We start from the raw sequence: 21,245 nt of genomic DNA on the forward strand, positions 1-21,245 counted from the left end.
AGTTGTATTTGTAATTTTTTGAGGAACCATCCCGCTGTTTGCCACAGAGCTGCATCACTTTACACTCTCAGCACCTAACCAGAATCTCCTACCCAGGCATCTGCTCATCTGTAGGCCCCTACAGCTTTCACAAGAGCTGCTTACTGCTTCTCGTGGGGTTTTCAGCCTAAGATCGGAGCTGTTCTGCTTTTCCCTACCTGAGCTCCGGAGTTGATTAAAACAGGGTGGTCCTCAGGCAGCCCCCACACAGATTAGCACGTTGCAAACAGGGTCTGCTCCATTGGGTTGGGGGCAGTGTATTGGCAGTTGGACCACTGCCACCTTCTCTAGAAAAGGGGGTGGAGCGAGGATGAGCAAAAACACCATGAAACTTCCTACCATGTTTAGGCTTTTTCTTGATTGGGGGTTCATTTGTTTGCTGTAGACCTTTGACTGTTTTCTAGCATTCCTACTAAATTATTTTCTCCGATCTTTAATTAAAAAAATATTTCCACAGGGAAAAGAGAGCCTGGAGTTACCTAGTCCATCATCTTGATGATGTTGCTCCTCCTCATTGCTGGGCTTTTGGTTGGAATTCTACTAAACTCTATCAACTTTGGGAGAATTGTCAGCTTTCCTGTGGTAAGTCTTCCAATTCATGAACACAACACATCTCTCCATTTCTTAAAATATCTTTGACTTCTTTCATCAGCATGTGTAGTTTTCAGTTTATACAGCCTATGCATATTCATTAGATTTATATCTACATTAGAGGCCCAGTGCACGAATTCGTGCACAGGTAAAAAGTCTGGCCGGCCCAGCCCCAACTGGGGCGGATCAGGGCCAGGCCTGTCAGGAGGAGGTGACGAAGGGAGGTTGGCCGGCCAGCCCACACCGATTGGGCTCAGCAGGGCTGGGCCGGCTGGGGGGAGGAGCCATGGGCGATTGGCTGGTGGGCCCTGCCCCTGGTTGGGGTGGGAGGGATTGGGGGCGGGGCTGGCCGTGGGGAGGGGCTGTGGGCAGTGGGCCAGCTGGCCCCACCCCCAAATGGGGTCGGGGTGCTGATCAGGGGTTAGCAGCTGGAGGAGGGGTGGTGGGAGGTTGGCCAGCCAGTCCCACCCCCGATTGGTGTGGGGGGGTGATCAGGGGTGGAGCTGGCTGGGGGGAGGGGCCTCAGGCCATTCGGGGTGGTGGGGGCCCATTGGGGGTGGGGCAGGCCAGGGGGAGGGGCTGCAGGAGGTTGGCTGACCAGCCCCACCCCCATATCGGCCAGTTTGCTGGCTGCAGTGGGCATCATAGTGACCGGTCGTTCTGGTCGTTCTGGTGTTCCAATCACTGGCTTTTTAAATATATATAGATAGTTCTCTTGTTGTAAGCCATTGGGAAGGATAGTGTGTTTTAGTTTGCGTGTTTAAGTGTTCATTGCTAGCATATAGAAGTACAATTGATTTTTGTACATTAATACTGTGTTCTCTGACCTTGCTGGACTAAGAGTGTTTTTCTGGATTTCTTCAAATTTCCTACATGGAGCATCATGTCATCTGCTAATAGGGACAGTTTCATTTCTTCCTTTCTGATCTTTATGCCTCTTACTTCCTTTTCTTTCCTTACTGCGCTGACTGGAACTTATGTTGATTAAGATTGTTCCCAGGCTTAGAGAGAAATCATCCTGTTTTTTATCATTACGGATAATGTTATCGGTAACGTGTGTTTTTAAGTTGAGGAAACTCTCGTCTGTTTCAGTTTTTCTGAGAGTTTAACGTGAATGATTGTTGAATTTTTGTAAATGTGTTTTTCTGTGTGAGTTGATATGATAAACTTATTTTTCTCCTTTAGCCTGCTATTATGGATTACATTGAGTCTCAAATATTGAGCCAGCTTTGCACCCACAAATAAACCTCATGGTGTATAATTCTTTCTACATCATACTTAATTCCATTTGATAGTATTTATTCAGGATGTTTTTGTCTGTATTCACGAGAGATATTGGTCTATAGGTTTTCTTTCTTTCTATTTTTGTGTGTGTACTATGTTTGTCTGGTTTTGGTATCAGGGTAACATTAGTTTCTTAAAATGAGTTGGTAAGTGTTCTCTCCCCCTGTGTTTTCTGGAAGAGATTGTGTAGAATTGGTGTTAATTTTTCTTTAAACATTTGGTAGAATTCTCAAGTGAAAACATCACAGCCTGGAGATTGCTTTTGGGGGAATTTCTAGATTATAAATTCAATATTTTTAATAATTACAAAACTATTTAAATTACTCATCACATAATGAGCAAGTTGTGATAATTTGTGTTTTTCAAAGAGTTGGTTTCTTTAACTAAATTGTCAAATTTATGTGTGTAGAGTTGTTTATAGTATTCCCTTAGTAACTTTTTGAAGTCTTCAGGGTCTCTTTGTATCTTTTTTTTTTTTTTTTTGTCAGTTTTGCTAGAGGTTTAATTGATCTTTTCAAGCAACCAGCTGTTCCTTTTATTGATTTTTCTCTATTTTTCTGTTTTCAGTATTACTGATTTCTGCTTTTATCTTCATTACTTCCTTCTGCTTCCATTGGGTTTATTTTGCTTTTCATTTTCAAGGTTCTTGAAGATGGGAACTTAATTGACTTGAGCCTTTTTTTCCTTTTCTAAAGTGTGCATTTATTGCTATAAATTTCCCCCTCAGCACTGCATTAGCTGTGTTCCATTTTCCTTTTCAAAAGTATGATATATTTTTTATTTCCTTTGATGCTTCCTCTTTGACCTGTGAATTTAGAAATATGTTCCTTAATTTTCAAGTCATCTATATGATTTCAATTCTCTTATTGTTGAAGTGTGTTCTATGGCCCACTATATGGTCTGTTTTCTAGTATTTTCCATGGGCACTTGAGAAGAATGTATAAACTGTAATGGGGTAGGGGTGTATAAACATTGATTAGATCCTTTTGGTTTATGGTATTTTGAGTTCTATATCTTGGCTAGTTTTCTGTCCAGTTGTTTGTATTTGTTGCTTATTGCTGCTGTAACAAATTACCAAGCATGGGCTTAAAACAACATAAACTTATTATCTCCCACTTTTGTGAGTCACAAGTGTGTGACACCTGACTCTGTGGGTTGAGATGAAAGTATTCTCCAGCCTGTGGTCCTCCGTGGAGGCATTTCCTTGCCTCTTCCAGCTTCTGTGGGCTGCCTACACTCCTTGGGCCATAGTCCCCTTTCTGTAACTTCACAGCAGAGACAGAGAATATAACACTGATACCAGGCGAGAGGGGCATTCCCACTTGCCCCTCGATGGCTGAGACAATCCAGTAACGTCGTGTATGAGGAAAAGATTTAAGCATTATGACCTGCTATATATTTATACAGCACAAATAAAAAGGAGTCATTTTATTATGATTATGTTAAGAGTAGACTCTTGAAGACTAAACACTGTCAAAGAAGGGGTGAATTTTGGACCCCAGGATAAGTAGAAGGGGATGGGGTTCCTATAGGGAGTCAGAGAGGGACCCTCTCTCTGTTTACGCTTGTAAAAAGTTAGTACCGACTTTGTATTCTTCTTTGTGGTCTCTGCCCTGGGGGATCCCTTCACTTTGACGAATGTGTGGAACGTTTAAAAATGCATCTGTTCCCATGTGTGACGTGATGGACAATCAGGCTGACCCTGCAACTGATGGAAAAGAAATCTGTCTGGAGTCTGTATTCTTTAACCATGCGGGATTTATTGAAAAACAAAAGAATGTTGAGAGATGGATTTGGGGAACAGAGAAAACAGAGGGCAGAGATGAGTGGGTAGGAGAGGCATGGTATGGAGCATCCAGTCTGACACTCAGGCAGAGACACATGTGACTAGCTGTTGACTGGAAAAGAAACCAAATATAAACTGGGCCCAGGTGGTGGGTGGAGGATTTTTGCTGCCTGAGTCAGAGCCAGCAGCAAGGAAGAGCACCAGCTTCTAGGTCTTGTTGCAGAAAGATGCATCCCGACAGCAGATAAGTTGCATCCTGGTTCCATGGGAGAAGAGGCTCATCGATGGGCACATATTCTCACATCCCTGAACCATGAATTCAAGTTTTCCACCTGAAAGAAGCAGAAACAGACTGTAGTGAGTGAGCAGAAGCCTTCATCCCGTGGTCCCCAGTGTCCTCATGCTGGCATGAGTGAGACCTCCCGTTCCATTTGCCTCTGCTAGGCCCTTCCCTCCATCTGTTGCCCACTCCCTCTATTGAGGGACCAAACAAACTACAAGGGAAGTCAGGCAATGTGGTTTACAGGATGGAAGTAACCAAGATCCCTTATTTTGGGGATGAGGGTAGAGAGGTATAGCTATATACTCTGACAGTTCTGGCAACCTATGGGCACAGACTGGTAGATAATTGTTTATTCATTTATTCAGTATTTACTAAATACCTACCATGTGCTGGCCATTGTGCTACGTGCTAGGAATATATAGCCATGAACAAGATAGACACGGTCCTAAGCTTACAGTCAATGACTCAAGGGGCAACTCCTATTTCTTTAATAAGAAGAGACAGTCATTCTTCCTGCCTCCTTTAAGACCTGCTGGGAAGGGACTCTATCTCTCCATCAGTAGAGAGATAAGGTTTTGAAAGGATAAGGTTTTGTTGAATTTCCAAGTTTCTGGGAAGCACAGCTTGATTCCTCCACAGGCCCCTGTCCCCTCCCTGCCACCCAACTACTCCCCATAAATACTCAAGTTGGTTGATGTGTTTGCTGGCAAAGATCGCCTCATAAAGTCCCCCCTATACCTTCAAAGATCTTCTTTAACATGCACTGCTGGGAATTCTGAATGGTGCAGGATCCCTCTCCACGAAGACATTTTGCTTCACTATTCATATAAGAGCATGTGTGGCAGTTTATCGCTGGGCCTGAAAATTTAAGATAAGCCCTGATGAAATTCTCTTGGGTAGCCATGAGTCACACCACTGGGGATGGATGATGGGCAACTTGTAGCCTGCACACAACACATTTCATTTCTTGGTTCTTGTTGGGGATCTGAGGGCCCTGTGTCTGATAGAGTATATTCCTTCTTCTCTACCAGTGAAATCCTTTCATTCTTTCTGCTTCATCTATGATGTTCATTGCTGATGAATCCCAAATTTATCTCTCTGATACTGACTTTTGCTCCAATTCATATCTCCATTGACTTCCTGGGCATTTATAATTAGATGTCTATTTATAGGTCTGCAGTGTCTAACAATAGGAGCAAAGAAGAACTTATTACATGACTGACACCCTTTAGTACTCTCCTCCACTCTCTCACTTACCCACAGGCACAAACCCTTGGAGTAAAATTTGACTAATAAGCTACGTTAGAATGCTCTCATTTTGCTAACCCTATAAAGCAGTGGTTCTCAACCTTCTGGCCCTTTAAATACAGTTCCTCATGTTGTGACCCAACCATAAAATTATTTTCATTGCTACTTCATCACTGTCATGTTGCTACTGTTATGAATCGTCATGTAAATATCTGATATGCAGGATGGTCTTAGGCGACCCCTGTGAAAGGGTCGTTCGACCGCCAAAGGGGTCGCGGCCCACAGGTTGAGAACCGCTGCTATGAAGCGTCTGTACCGTTCTCCATTTTCAAGTCGGCCTTTATGAGAAGGTCAGTTTGTCACAAAGGGCATTCTCTTTGAAAGGCTTCTCTGTTGCCTTTTGGACTCTCTCCACTGCCAATTCCCTAGTTCAGGAAGCATAAGAAGTGAAAAAAAAAAAAAAAAATAGGGCTTTGGAGTCAGACCTAAGTTTGAATCCAAGGTTTGCTATTTTTTAGCCATGTGATGTTAGTCTCACTTCTCTCATCTGAAAATTTGGGATACTATGCAATGGGGTGAAATATGAAGTATTTATGTCTGGTAATAACTTAAGGCCTCAAACCTTTGATCTAGTTTTCAATTCCTCGAACAACCCATTTTTAGTAAGAGCCAAAGAATTTCCATTGTCCTGGGAACTTATTTCTGGATCTAACAGAATGTCTTCATGCCTTACTTTTTGTGTTCAAACAAACAAACAAAAACTCACACCAAAGCCACCAGCTTGGAAGCTAGGTATTTCTCTCTTTTTAAAAAAAAAAAAAATTTTTTTTTTCTTGATTTCAGGAAGGGAGAGGGAGAGTGAGAGATAGAAACATCAATGATGAGAGAGAGAATCATTGATTGGCTGCCTCCTGCACTCCCCCCGGCCCCCTAATGGGGACCAAGCCTGCAACCCGGGCATGTGCCCCCAACTGGGAATCGAACCATAACCTCCTGGTTCACAGGTCGATGCTCAACCACTGAGCCATGCTGGTTGGGCTAGACAGCTCTTGACAGGGTTTGCAAAGCATTCTAACAGTCTGTGAAGAGGCAGGTTTAGCACGAAGCTCTTGAAGATTAGTCTTCCAGAAGCCTCTTCCATGGGAGCTGTGAGCATTTGTAGTCACAAGTTCTTATGTAAAGTGAGGTTGGAGGGCCTGCTGGCCTCTTGCATTTGTGTTATATTTCTTAAAAGAGGACCTTCCGAATGGGTTCGCCTGTAGAGAGGGTCCCTGGGAGAACGGTTTGCGAAGTGTTTGTGAGCTATATTCTCTCTTCTACACTCCTGGGTCCCTTGATGTGTAGCCTCCTTCCCAACCGAAGGCAAGGCCTGGCACCCATCAGACGTGGCTCACCTGCACTGGTTGCTGCTGGGCTGCCTGAAGGCTGTTCCTCCGAAGGCTGCTCCCCCGAAGGCTGCTCCCCCGAAGGCTGTTCCTTGGCGGCCAGTTCAGTCACGGCTTGTTCAGCCGGAGTGTGTTCAGCCGGAGTGTGTTCAGCCGGAGCCGGTTCAGCCGGAGCCGGTTCAGCCGGAGCCTGTTCACCTGGAGGTGGTTCCCCCGCAGCCTGCACACCTGGAGGCCGTTCACCGGGAGCGTGTTCACCCGCAGCGTGCTCACCCGCAGCGTGCTCCCCCACACCGGGCTCACCTGAAGGGTGCTTACCTGAGCTGTGCTCACCGGAAGCGCGTCCAACTAAAGCGTGCTCGAATGCAGCCTGCTTGCTGAAAGCGTCCCGGCCTGAAGAAGTGTCAAAGAAAGCCTCGCGGTCTGAAGGGGTTGCCAGTGAAAAGGGCTCACCTGAAAATTGCTGGACGGAAGGTTGATGAATCGAAGAGCCAGGGGGCTCATCCAGCTGACTTGGTGCTCCTGGGATGGAGAAGGAACAGAAACAGAAGATGAGGAGGAGGAGGAGGAGAGAATGCGTGTCCGGGGTAAAGACTACTTCCCTGTGGAGGAAGGGTCCTAGGCTTCCTGTGGGCCTGTATCAGGCAACGGAAGGTATTACAGATGCTGGAGGAAGCCGGCTAATTATACACAACGGAATGCTACTCAGCCATAAGAAAAGACGGAAGACTGCCATTTGAGACAGCACGGATGGATGGCCCTTGAGAATATTACGCTAAGTGAAATAAGTCAGTCAGAATAAAAGTGAAGAACCATCTGATTTCACTCATCTGTGAGATATAAAACTGAAACAGTGTGCTGCTGCCAGAGGGAAGCGGGTGGGGGGATGAAGGGGGCCTAATGTATGGTGATGGGAAATGATTTGACTTTGGTGGGCACACAGTGCAATATACAGATCTCGGTATCATAGAAATACACACTTGAAACCTATATGATCCTATTAACCAATGTCACCCTGATAAATTTAATTAAAAAATAAATGTCTACTGAACACAAACATTACCAGATGGAATTAAGACACCTTTATTTGGCAATTTCAACTTCTTTCCTGCACTCAATCCCCTATCTATGTGGGTTGGAGACGCAAAGCAAAGTTGCCATCAATCTTAAGATAAAAACATCCTTTGCTTATATATCTGAACTGAGATTCCTTGTGACATAACATTTACACCCACTTCATGGAGTTGTCATGAGTAGTCAATAAGATAAATGGTGAAGTGCCTAGTCCATTGCTAAAGTGCTCAATTAAATTTTTTTAGAAATATATTTTATTGATTTTTTACAGAGAGGAAGGGAGAGGGATAGAGAGTTAGAAACATCCATGAGAGAGAAACATCCATCAGCTGCCCCCTGCACACCCCCTACTGGGGATGTGCCCGCAACCAAGGTACATGCCCTTGACCGGAGTCGAACCTGGGACTCTTCAGTCCACCAGCCGACGCTCTATCCACTGAGCCAAACTGGTCAGGGCGTGCTCAATTAATTTTAATTTCCTTTCCTCACTTACACTGGGAATTACAAAACTCTTAGCTGGGCATTCTCTTCTGGCCAGTCTCTTCTGCCTTTAGGCCATTTCATCAATGACTGTAGACAGATATTCCTTAATTATGACTTTCATTTTATCGAGTGAAACACCCAATAGAATTTGAGTATTACTCTTTGAATTGACTGAGTAACCCAGAGGAGGGAGAGCAAACTACAATGACTGAGTTATTAACCTAGTGCCAGTGGTTGGCAAACTGTGGCTCCAGAGCCACATGCGGCTCTTTGGCCCCTTGAGTGTGGCTCTTCCTAAGCCTTAGGAGTACCCTAATTAAGTTAATAACAATGTACCTACCTATATAGTTTAAGTTTAAAAAATTTGGCTCTCAAAAGAATTTTCAATCGTTATACTGTTGATATTTGGCTCTGTTGACTAATGAGTTTGCCAATCACTGAAAAGCTGAGAGGAATTACAAGATCTTTCAGACAGGTAGCCTAAGGCCCCAAAGTCCTCTAGCTCTGTAAGAGTTCTGACTCCTTCATTCACTCTGGGTGATCTGCAGTCCTTAAAATCAATGACTTCCTGGAAAAACTAAGCTCATAATATGTGGATAAAGGAGGAAAGGTAAGACTTAATAAGGCTTTTAGGAGGTTTTTGTTTTTAAAAGGTCGTTACAGAATTATCTGCTTGACTGGTTCTTCAATAGTTAACAGAGGCTTTAACAAAGAGATATTTGTACTATAGAAAGAAAGCTTGAAAAAGTACACTGATTTCTTAGTCATCCTTAGAGTTTCTGAGTCACTGCTTTGCCGTGAGGCTGACATATATTACCACCTGGTAGCTATGCATCTATGCTTCTGAGTCAACCTTTGAAAATCTAAAAAGACCAAAAACAAAATGTCTGAGAACTGACGTTACAGGAAAAGGCTTTGTCATTTAACCAACAGCTCAGAGTTCATGGCCTCTCTCTTCTCCCGGAGGAAGGAGGAGGGAACACAGCCCACCATGAATGGGGGTCCTAAAGAGGAAATATAGACACCTGGAAGGCAGGAAAGAGAGACGTGCCAGTAAACTCTGGCCCCAGCCCTGCTGTGTCCTGACACGGCTTTCTGGCACTTGTCATTCCTGCCTCCTTGTAGCTTTCCTTGCTACATTAACGGCACCAGGATCTCTTGCGTTCAGTTCACAGGAACAAGCCTTCATTAGACTTCCATAGAAGCCTAGACCTATCTTCTCATCTCACAGAGCATCAGGTACAAGTATCGAGTGGCTGAGCGAAATAGGAACAGGCCTGGGCCACACCAGTCGGCTCCTCTGACGGTAAAGCCTTAACTAGAAGGAGTCAACTGGCTCAGAGTTGAAGTGGTTTAGCTCTTCCTCATAATGAGTCAGACTGATTTCGGTAACTAAGATACCGGTCTCTCTTCTTCAAGGGCTGAAACACCTTAAGATCTACCCAGAGCTAAGGTAGAGGACTCACCTCTGGCAGATCCAAGCAGATAAAGACTCATGAGCAAGAGAAACTTCATCTGGATTTTGGGAAAGAGGGAACCCTGGTGGAGGGCACCCGAGAGCTGTGAAGAGAAACTGAGCAGAAGCTCCCAGTGCTGAGTCACTGCTTCTGGGAGTTCTAGAACCTCAGCATCAACCCATGTTTGCTAACAATGGGCTGTGCTCTGAGGTTCTCCAACAACCCATCAAACTGTGCGAGTGCGGGTTATGTGTTTGCCACGTGCCAGGCGGCGTGTTGGGGCCCTCTGCCCTATTTTAAAAAATCTTATTATCAAAATAACATATAGCCTTTGTAATAAAATTTAAAAGCTATATCCTCTCTTCTTCAAGTGTTCTTGGGAGTGAAGTGTGGCTGACTGCTTATTTTCTCTTTGGCTCTCTAAATCAGCCCTTCATTGACTCTGTACCCCAGAAGGCTGACCTCTATTAACTTGATTCCCTGAGTGCTGATTGGGTTTGGATTCAGATTGGATTTAGCCAATGGAAGATTGGAGGGAGGAAACAGACACACACACATACAGAGGGAGAGGGAGGGAGGGAGGGAGGGAGAGAGAGAGAGAGAGAGAGAGAGAGAGAGAGAGAGAGAGAGAGAGAAAGAAGAAGAAGAAAAGAAAGAAAGAAAGAAAGAAAGAAAGAAAGAAAGAAAGAAAGAAAGAAAGAAAAAGAAAGAAAGAAAGAAAAAAAGAAAGAAAGAAAAAGAAAGAAAGAAAAAGAAGAAGAAGAAAGAAAGAAAGAAAGAGAAAGAAAGAAAGAAAGAAAGAAAGAAAGAAAGAAAGAAAGAAGAAAGAAAGAAAGAAAGAAAGAAAGAAAGAAAGAAAGAAAGAAAGAAAGAAAGAAAGAAAGAAAGAAAGAAAAAGGTTGAGATTGAAGTACTTGTTATTCCTATTCCTGCCATTCTTTCCATGATGGAGCTTCTGTGGGTGTCCTCTCCTTCATGGTTCCAGCTCTCAGCCAGGCTATTGTAACATGTTTTTCTTCCCCTGCCCCCTTAGGCCTAAGGACAATGATAGTTTCTTTCTGTGCTAAAATCTGGATGCCCCAACTCCCTTTCCTTCCTTCCTTCCTTCCTTCCTTCCTTCCTTCCTTCCTTCCTTCCTTCCTTCCTTCCTTCCTTCCTTCCTTCCTTCTTTCCTTCCGTTTCCTTAACCCTGCCCACTTCTGTAAATAGTCTCATCATAAAGGTCTATATCAACCATGGTTTTGGCAGGAAGCAGATGGCAAACTCAAATGGGTAACGAGAGAATTTACATGCTATGGGCACAGAAAAGGGATCAACAAGGGATAGTGGAAAGCTGTGCCTTGAGCTGTATGTTCTTTCTCAGGAGTAGCCAAGCTGAGGGGACAGATGCAGCGAGGCATCCCCCTGGTATAAAGCTGGAACTTTGGGGGAACTGGGTGGTAGAGAGCCCCCAGCCTTCATCTACTTCTTCCCTGCCTGCCTCTCTGGGACCACAGTGTGCTGGATCTAGAGTAGATGATATTCACCACTCTATAAATTATCTGTTCAATGTGTGTTTCCTCCATTAGACTCTAAGCTCCTTGAAAGTAGGTCCCTGCCTGAGTCACTGTTGTATCCCCAGTACCTTAGCAGCATATTTGCCACATTAAAGATCCATAATACATTTTTTTCTGAATGAAGGAATGAATGAATTGCCTTTTCTGGGCCTCTCTCTGCCTTCTGGACGAGAATCTATACAGAGCATCTAGAATGGGCTGGCTGAGGATCCTGGGTCATTGGAGAAGCAGGATCACCAGGGGACAAAAGCTACAGAGGAGGCCTACCCAGGAGGACAAAACTAGGATTGAGCTGGAGGACAAAATCAGAGGCTGGGCTCATTTGGAATAAAGAAGAACATGAAAAAACACACTACCAATAGTTCCTTTCTTTCATGCAGAGTAAGTTTGGAGAAACAACTATGAGGTCACATTGAGTCAGACTTTTGATGCCAGAAGCAGTGGAAATTAGTGGAAAGGAAGAGGCGCTGTGGTCTACACCACCCCCCAGTTTAAAGTTTAGCAGCACCCCTCTTTGCAATTAGTATTCCTTTCCGGGTCATCCCTGTCTCACCCCTCCCCCATATTGAGAGACAGTCCCTTAAAGCCTGATTGTTCTCTCCTCGAACCCTGTGCTCCAACTTTTTCGTCCCTCTTTTTATTTTTTTAGGTTGGCTTTATGAGACTATAACCCAGTCCCACTTAGGGTAGCTTTCCCTGAGTTCTACTTTGGAAATCTCTTTCCTATGTCCAGTAGCCTGGCACTTCTAAGCCAAACCTGTGAGTGTCTGAGCACACCGTATAAGAAAACATGATGATGGAGAATTCACTGTGGAACTTGGAGCGTTCTGGAACTAAGACATCCAGAGGTGCTCCAGCCCCCGCCTCCTTTCTCTCCTGATCTCTTTCGTCCTAATGTTCCAGTTCCAGTGCCCCTAAATCAGTGGTTCTCAACCTTCTGGCCCTTTAAATATAGTTCCTCATGTTGTGACCCAACCATAAAATTATTTTCGTTGCTACTTCATAACTGTCATGTTGGTACTATTATGAGTCGTAATGTAAATATCTGATATGCAGGATGGTCTTAGGTGACCCCTGTGAAAGGGTCGTTCAACCGCCAAAGGGGTCGCGACCCACAGGTTGAGAACCGCTGCAATGAACACAAGTATCGGCCAGCTCAGCCCCTGTAATGTTCGTGGCCTGGCTCAAAAAGGTGAGCTGAGCCAATCAGAGTCTTTTCCCGGGAATTTGCCATTGAAACACAGAAAGACAGAGACAATTTGCCAAAAGTCATTTAGCCTCATGTGCTGAGACCACTATTTGGGGCCAAAAGGAGGGTGAGCAAGCCGAGAAGTCCAGGAGCCGGTAACAGAGAGAAAAGAACACAGAAGAGATGGGAGACACCTTGCCTCATTCAGTAAACCTTAACTAATGGGAAATTACATAGATGTCCATGCAGGGAACACACACCACCCGGACTGGGCCACGTGGAGACCTGAACACATCTGTGACCTGAGATGGGGTTCTGGCTACACGGCCGTGCTAGTTGTAGTTATCTTGTAGGACTTCGTTTCCTATAGCCTTCCTCCCTATGCCCCTACTGCTCTTGTTCTAAACTCACTTTCCTCTATTCCTTCTATTTTGAGACTTCTGCTTACTCACCACTCCTACGGATTCATAACTTTTGCTTACCCACAGCCTCTGAATGTTCATTACATCTGCTTACCCTTGACTTCTGAGGCGTGCCTTTGTCTATCTTTTGATTCTAGTGTGCGTTGTTGACTCTCCTCACATTTGGTTTTCTTTGTTGTTTGTTAATCCCACGCCCCTGAGGATATTTTTCCATTGATTTTTAGGGAGAGTAGAAGAGAGAGGGAAAGACAGATAGAAAAATCGATGTGAGAGAAACACATTGATTCGTTGCCTCCTGCACGATCGCCGACTGGGGCCTGGGCCAGGGAGGAACCTGCAGCCAAGGTACATGCCCTTGCCCTTGACCGGAGTCGAACCCGGGACCCTTTGGTCCACAGGCCGAGGCTCTATCCACTGAGCCAAACCGGCTAGGGCTCACATTTGGTTTTCAAGAGAGAATCTCAGTGGTCTAACCTCTCACTATCCTCTCTTTTGCACAAAATTCCAATGCCAGGCTACCTCATAGGCCATTTGTGTGATTCACATGGCCAGAATGGAGGGTATCTGTGATCCCTAGCATGGCGATCCCCATGAAAAGACCTAGGAAGGGGTTGTAGCCATGGCAACCATTTTCAGGCTTCCCAAAAGTCAGAGGGGGTGAGGGTGCAGTAAAATTGGAAGGCATGTTGCTTCCCCTGAGCAGTGCTACCACCAGGACCTTTTGCAACCTGTCCCCACATATACTTCCTTAGGCTCATCTTCCTGCTCCACCCCCTCTCCATCTGCATCGCAAGCTCCCTCCCAAGCCACAGGCATACACAGCTGCCAGTTTTTTCCTGAGTATGCAGCATGCTCTGCACATGCATGGTTCTCTCCTCTCTTTTCCTGAAATCATACTGCTCCACCTCATCTTCCTGATGAGAATGAATTCTCAACTCTTCACACACTCCCTGGTTCGTCTTATCCATGCCAGTCACCACCTACAAATGGAAGACTTCCTGACTCTATCCATCTGGCCCGCAGACACCTGGCACAGGGGCCGGGTGTGGAGGGACTGTGCCAGGATGAGACTGCGCTGCCCCACGAGCTGGGCCTGGGCCGGAACTGAGGCTGCTCTCTGCAACCTCCCTTAGGGACTGATGGTAATCGATGTTCCTTCGGAGAAGTCAGCATCCCTTCCTGGCCTCCTGCTCTGTGCTGGTTCCTGGAACAGGCTGTTGTCCTGACCTGGTCAAGCACGTACTAGTAATCTCCCCTCCGTGGTGGCAATCCCATTCAATACCAGTGCCCATGCCTGTCTCCCCACCTTTACCCTGTGTAACCGCTGGCGCCCACCGAGCGGTGCCAGGTTCCATTTTGTCTCCCATTCACCTAAGACACTCCTTGTATGTAAGTTTCCCTTAATAAACTTGTTAATGACCAGACTGGAGGGGCCAGACTTTTTTTTTCTTTCTTGTTTTTCCTTGCCCTCCACTTACCCAGGTAGATTTTTTGTCTCAGGGCTTTCTCCTGGGTCTGCATGTACAAGCACAGGGTCAACCGAGCCTGAAGATCTGGGTTCGATTCTGCCATGTGTCCTCTTTGTCACTTGGGACCGATGACTTCCTTTTAGTTTTCTCATCAATAAAATGGAGACCATAATGACACCTATATAGGCCCGTGTTTGAGAGTCAGCCGGAAGAACCTTGTCTGGCATGTGGCAATCTCTCAATGTCACGTGTTGTTCTGGGATGGAGTGTGTGACAACCTCCTCAGACTTCAGAGCTGGGCTGGGGAGTGTTGTGCCCTGTGGAGCTGGCCCCCCATTTCAGTGTGTTTCCTGTTCTTTCTTAAGCTGGGGGAGGAGGGCCATGCAGAAGGGGTGGGGGGATGTATTTGCTCTTGAAGTCTGGCACTTGGGGAAGGGTGGACCCCACGTTATGGGATGTGCCCAGGGCTGCAGAGGAGCGTGAAGCCAAAGCTACAAAACATTTCCCCCAGATCAGTGTTTTAAAATGACATTTATCGCCCCAGCTGGTTTGGCTCAATGGATAGAGCATCGGCCTGCGGACTGAAGGGTCCCAGGTTCGATTCCAGCCAAGGGCACATGACTGGGTTGCAGGCGCGTGCAGGAGGCAGCCAATCAATGATCCTCTCTCATCACTGATGTTTCTATCTCTCTCTCCTTTCCTGTCTAAAATCAATAAAATAGATTTTTTTAAAAAAATCTATTTTATTGATTTTTTACAGAGAAGAAGGGAGAGAGATAGAGAGTTAGAAACATCCATGAGAGAGAAACATCGATCAGCCGCCTCCTGCACATCTCCCACCGGGGATGTGCCCGCAACCCAGGTACATGCCCTTGACCGGAATCGAACCTGGGACCTTTCAGTCCGCAGGCCGACGCTCTATCCACTGAGCCAAACCGGTTTCGGCAATAGATTTTTTAAAAAATACCATTTATCAAGCGACAAACAAACAAAACTCTCTGTCCTGTCTGGAATGCAGCCTGCCTGAAAAATAAGCCTAAATCTGCTATTCAGGGTTCAGTGTGTTATTAGCAACAGTCTAGGCCCGTGGTCGGCACACTGCGGCTCGCGGGCCACATGCGGCTCTTTGGCCCCTTGAGTGTGGCTCTTCCTAAGCCTTAGGAGTACCCTAATTAAGTTAATAACAGTGTACCTACCTACCTATATAGTTTAAGTTTAAAAAATTTGGTTCTCCAAAGAAATTTCAATCGTTGTACTGTTGATATTTGGCTCTGTTGACTGATGAGTTTGCTGACCACTGGTCTAGGCGCATATCCGTTCCCGTGAAATCAGGAGATTGCCATAGCCGGACTCACACATTTAGGGACGAGGTCCCATAAGTAAGGAAGATCATGTGTTGTGAGCCCCACCCAGGTTCATCTCTCACCTGAAGCTCCCAAGCCCCGGGCTGAGTAAGGCAGCCACAATTCTCCCATTTAAGAGCTGGTAGGGCCAGTGAGGGGTGCAGGAGCTCCATGCCCTCAGGCCCTGGGGAAGGGCGGCCCTCTGCCTGGGCTCCCATTGGCTGCTCCTCCCGTTATAAAGCCGGCCAGGTTCTCAGGGGCTGGTGCCTGCAGTGAGCTCTGTTTTACCTTCAGCTACTGCCCTGTCCTGGGGCGGAGATGGGTACCAGCCTTTCACCGCGGCTGCTGTTGCTGCTGCTGGGCCTCTCCTTGCTTTTGGGCTCCCTGCAAGGTGAGCCCCTCCAGGGCATCTGGGGGGACCCTGGGTACTGGGTTTAGGTGAGCAGACCCACTGGGGTGCTGTGGATTGAGGGGCATGGGGACACGAGTAGCAAGACATAAGGACCTACCCTCAACATCAGAGGTGACCGCAGCCTTCCCCCCACCCCCCCACCCCCGCCTCGGCTTCCTCCCCTTTGCTGCTTCCACTTTGGGCCCCATTCTGCTCTTCCCCACTTTCTTCTTCCCCCTCTTGTCCTCGTTTTACTTAAGCCTCCACCTCGCTTCCAGCTCATTTCTAACCTTGATGCTCCCCAATTCCTCACGCTTCCTTGCTGAGAGCCTTACATTTGAGTATAAAGACAGTCTTTTCTCGGTGGACGGTGGACGGTGGTCGGTGGATGTGGGCTCCTACGGGGAGGACTGGGAGGAATGACATAGGCGTTACAGTTGGGGTCAGGCAGACTGCCGGGTAGAACTTGACCTGCTCCAGCGGCACAGTCCACCCCTGGGAGGTGAGGAAGACCCTGTCTGTACTTGGGCACAAGCCCTGCACCCAGAGAAACCCATGCCTCCTCCCAGGTCCCTCAGAAGTCACCCGCTTCCTGCATGCATCAGGTGGGGCCGTCAGTGTCTGTCATTGTCATTGTGCGGCCTGCGTCTCCCTCTTGACCTGCAGGAGGTAATGGGCCGGAAGAGCCTCATGGTGTTGGTTTTGCCTTTTCAGCTCTAACGTGTTTCAAGTGTGATCTACTCAACGCCACTGGTGTCTGCGAGCGCGGGGAAGGGTTCTGCCAGGCCATGGGCAGCCAGGAGTGCTTCCTGAGGAAGGTGTATGAAGGTAGGTGGGCCTGAGCCGTCTCCGGGTGCACTTGGCCCCACCTTGAGGGTGGTGGCTCTCTCAGGAGCCCTGGGGGCAGAGGCAGAGAGGGTGGAATTTTTTTCCCCTAAGAAGTTGGGGAAGTGTCTGGGTCTGGTGCTGGATGACCTCTGACCCTTGACCAGATAAAGAGACTTGTCAGGAGACAAGTGCTTGTGGGGGAGCCCCTGGGTCCTTGTGTCGTCCCCACACACACTCAGGGATGATGGGAGTTGGACTATAAATTTTGCGGGAGCTTGTTTATGGTATTGATTTGGGGGACGGGAGGCCCTGGTGAGGGCAAGATTAGGGGCTGGGGGAGGGATGGCTCCTGGCAGTCTGACTTCTCGGAAGCAATGTGCTGTTTGCTTCTCCACATTCATTGAATCACGTATTTTTTAAAAACAAACAGTTATTTTTTGCCTCTTACGTGGTGAACACGTGTGCTTGGAGGCCACAGATCAGAGATCCCTGTTTTGTTTTTTTTTTGGTCTTTCTTCCTCTCCAGATGACAGGTTCCAGTATGGATACCAGGGCTGCAGGGACCTGTGCATCTCCATGTCTATCTTCAAACCAAATATTCGAGTGGATAGCGAATGCTGCCATGACGTGTCGTTCTGTAACCGGCTTTAGGGACCTGGCCCCTCCTTGCTCCGATCTGCTGTTCACTAGCCTGGGCCTCCCATGTAGCCCCTTTTTATACCCCTGTAGCCTCTCCCCGTCCCCAAACCTGCTCCTACTCAGCTACAGGCACTGATGCTTCAACAGCTTAACCCACCAGATGGAAGCTTTCTCCTGCCCCCGACCCTTGCTGCTCCCTCTCAGATCCTTGTCTCCTCCTGTTCCTCCCTTTCTCCCTCCCTTCTTCCCCCATCATTGGCTGCGCATACCAAGACCCATCATCCTCTTTTCAAAAAATATTTTCTGATTGCTAACCCCTGAATTAGGAGCTGATCATAGCGCAAAGAATAAGATCTGGTCCCTTCCGTCAATGAGCCTTCAGTTTAGTGGCTCTTATTCTGCCAGGTTGACCAGGGTCATCATAGTGGCTTCAATCTTGCCTTCCTCTTATTCACAGGTCTTAGGGCTGGAAGTTTTAAACACACACACAACACACACACACACACACAACACACACACACACACACAGTCTCTCTCTCTCTCTCTCTCTCTCTCTCTCTCTCTCTTTCAGTCTTTCCCCCTTTCTACTGTTTAGCTTTTTCCCTAATAAATTTCATACATTATTTTGGTTGGTGTGGCTTGGAATTTTTGTTTTTATGTGTGTTTCTTAATTGTCACCCAAGGATATTTTCCCATTAAGTTTTAGAGAGAATGGGAGGGAGAGAAAAGGGGGCGGGTGGTGAAACATCGATGTGAGACACATCAATTGGTTGCCTCCCGCCTGCGTCCTTAATAAACCCTGATCCAGGCTGGGGATGGAACCGGCAACCCAGGTACATGCTCTTGACTGGGAATCGAACCCGTGACCTTTCAGACCCTTGCCCTTCCCAAGCCTGAGATAAGAAAATCATCTTAACGAAGAAGTTCTCGCTCTCCCCACTGCTAACACACACTTGCCTCATTCATGTGTGCGTTCTGGGGGCAGACTGTGCTGGCCTGAGCACAGTGCCAGCCGGGTACAGACTAAGCTAGCTGATAGGACAGAGAGGGACTGAACCAATAATGCAAAATGTCCGGACACTGGCCCTATTCCTGGGCCTGATGAAGACAAAATTGGACTTCTTTCAGAGCAGGATGGACGGAGTTGGGACATTGGGAACCTGGGGGCAGCCTTCTATTTTCACCCACATAAATCTTACCAACAAACCTCATCCTCCCTTGTGGGTCCCTGGAAATGCTTTCCTCAAGACACTGCAAGAACCCCACTTCTACCAGCAACAAGTAGACCTCACAACCCATCATATCACGCAAGAACTTACCTCGTTTACATTTTCAGATATCTTTCCAGGCTTTTAAAAGCTGACATAGGTCATGATGTGTATCTCTGTGCATATTTAAATATATATATATATTTACATATGTTAAAAATTATATCTTACTTTTTTCTATGATGCATCATGAATATCTTTCCAACTGTACATCTATAGTATGTTACCATCTTTCATTGGTTGCATTATAGTGCATCCTCTGACCTATAACATTAACTTAATAAGTTCTTATAGTTATTTAGATGATTTTCAATAATATCAAGCTTTCACTCATGTGGGATATAAAACTGAAACTCAGACACAGACAACAATATGGTGGTTACCAGAGGAAGATGGTGGTGGGGGTAGTAAAGGGTAAAGAGGACCAAATATATGGTGACAGAAGATGATTTGACTTTGGGTGGTGGGACCACAATGCAATAATCTGATCATGTATCATGTGCACTTGAAACCTATATAATCTTATTAACTAACATCACCACAATACATTTAATGAAAAATAATATATATTAAGTCATCATTGTCATACAGTAAGATTCATGCTTTTTAGGGGTACAGTTCCCTCAAATATGATGAATTGTGTGTGTGTCTATGTTGTTGTTTTCTGGTGATAGATCTGATTATAATACAATTGGCAAAAAGGAATTTGCTTTTCTGTAACAATATTTTAAGATCACAAGAATTACAAATGAAAATATTGTATCATGACTTTATAGAATCTTTGAGAGTTTTATATAATCTACTAGAGGCCCGGTGCACAAAAATTTGTGCACTCAGGGGGGCGGGGGAGGGCGTCCCTCAGCCCGGCCTGTGCCCTCTCACAGTCTGGGACCCCTTAGGAGATAACGACCTGCTGGCTTAGGCCTGCTCCTGGGTGGCAGAGGGCAGGCCCAATCCCTAGGTGCAGCCCCTGGTTGGACTCAGAGCAGGGCCGATTGGGGAGTTGGGGCGCCGCCCCTGTCATGCACAGAGCAGGGCGGATTGGGAGGTTGCGATGCCACCCTCAGTCACGCTCAGGGTAGGGCCGATTGGGGGGTTGGGGCACCGCCCCCTGTCACACTCAAAGCAGGGTCGATGGGGAGGTTGCGGCGCCACCCCCTGTCACGCACAGAGCAGGGCCAATCAGGGGGTTGGGGCGCTGCCCCCTGTCACGCACAGAGCAGGGCCGATCAGGGGGTTGGGGAGCTCCCCCCTGTCACGCACAGAGCAGGGCCCATCAGGGGGTTGGGGAGCTCCCCCCTGTCACACACAGAGCAGGGCCCATCAGGGGATTGGGGAGCTCACCCCTGTCACACACAGAGCAGGGCGGATCAGGGGGTTGGGGCGCCGCCCTCTATCACCCACAGAGCAGGGCCAATCAGGGGGTTGGGGCGCCGCCACTCTCACACTCAGGGCAGGGCCGATGGGGAGGTTATGGCTCTACCCCGTCACACACAGAGCAGGGCCCGTGGGGTGGTGGGGTTGGGGCACCGCACCCTGGCACACACAGAGCCGCAGGGCGATCAGGGGGTTTGGGCGCTGCCCCCTGTCACACTGATCCTGGTGCTGGGAGGCATATTACTCTTTTACTATATAGAATAGAGGCCTGGTGCATAGTGGGGGCTGGCTGGTTTGCCCTGAAGGGTGTCCTGGATCAGGGTGGGGGTCCCCACTGGGGTGCCTGGCCAGCCTGGATGAGGGGATGATGGCTGTTTGCAGCTGGTCACACACCCTTCAGGGTGGGGGTCCCCACTGGTGTGCCTGGCCAGTCTGGGTGAGGGGCTGAGGGCTGTTTTCAGGCTGGGACTGAAGCTCCCAACTGCTACTTTTTTTCTTTTTTCTTTTTTATTCTGGGCCAGCTTTAGCTCTGAGGCTCCAGCTCTTAGGCCTCCGCTCCTGAAAGCAGGTATCTGGTTTGTTTCGGTTCTACAATCGAAACTCTGTATCAACTCCAGCTCTGAGATCCCAGCTCGCTGAAAGCTGGTTTCTGGGGTTTTGTTTAGCGCCTATATTTGTTACAATGTTTGAAACTGCAGGCGGGGAACGTTGGAGTCCTCCGTCACTGAAGCAAGCAAGCCTCATGTTAGTTTCAAGCTGCCTGGCTGCCGGCCGCCATCTTGGCTGACAGTTAATTTGCATATCTCGCTGATTAGCCAATGGGAAGGGTAGCGGTCATACGCCAATTACCATGTTTCTCTTTTATTAGATAGGAATATACTCATTTTAGTAATAAAATATATGTATACAAATATATCATAATTATTATTTATTTATTTGGCAAAGCTTCCCATGTAGTTTTAGCATATCAGGTAGGTTTAATTAGTTTAGAATTTCTTTTTATAAGGAGTGAGTGAACAAATCTTTGAGGTATTCCAGGGGCCCACTGGAATACCTCAAAGCTATTTCCAGCTTTAAAAAATTGTTTTAAATTTTGAATTTTAGGAAAGTTTTCAGACATACTTGACCAGAAA

General features: G+C 46.9%; 2 protein-coding genes across 4 annotated transcripts in view; one reads left to right on the forward strand and one right to left on the reverse strand.

Moving 5' to 3' along the window:
• Window positions 1-17,940, forward strand: part of CHEK1 (checkpoint kinase 1) — a 38,562-nt gene extending 20,622 nt beyond the window's left edge. Inside the window, exons 13-15 of one of the 2 annotated variants that reach the window (XR_009450040.1) lie at window positions 497-621; window positions 16,715-16,828; window positions 17,355-17,940. The gene's annotated coding sequence lies outside the window, so the exon portion shown is untranslated. Of the gene's footprint in view, window positions 1-496; window positions 771-16,714; window positions 16,829-17,354 lie in introns of those variants that run through there. The other variant, XM_059675778.1, reaches the window with a different exon arrangement.
• ACRV1 (acrosomal vesicle protein 1) lies at window positions 3,673-9,749 on the reverse strand. Of its 2 annotated transcripts, XM_059675787.1 has the most exons (4): window positions 9,640-9,749; window positions 6,626-7,138; window positions 4,722-4,841; window positions 3,673-4,032 (listed from the first exon to the last, which is right to left on the reverse strand). In XM_059675787.1, exons 1-4 carry the CDS (start codon window positions 9,686-9,688, stop codon window positions 3,908-3,910), a joined length of 807 nt encoding a protein of 268 aa, XP_059531770.1. In that variant the 5' UTR covers window positions 9,689-9,749; the 3' UTR covers window positions 3,673-3,907. The 2 variants fall into 2 exon arrangements, with proteins under 2 accessions (XP_059531770.1, XP_059531771.1); XM_059675788.1 differs by lacking the exon at window positions 4,722-4,841.
• Window positions 17,941-21,245: the final 3,305 nt, after the last annotated feature.

Source organism: Myotis daubentonii, chromosome 19, assembly GCF_963259705.1.
Source record: "Myotis daubentonii chromosome 19, mMyoDau2.1, whole genome shotgun sequence".
Taxonomy (NCBI): domain Eukaryota; kingdom Metazoa; phylum Chordata; class Mammalia; order Chiroptera; family Vespertilionidae; genus Myotis; species Myotis daubentonii.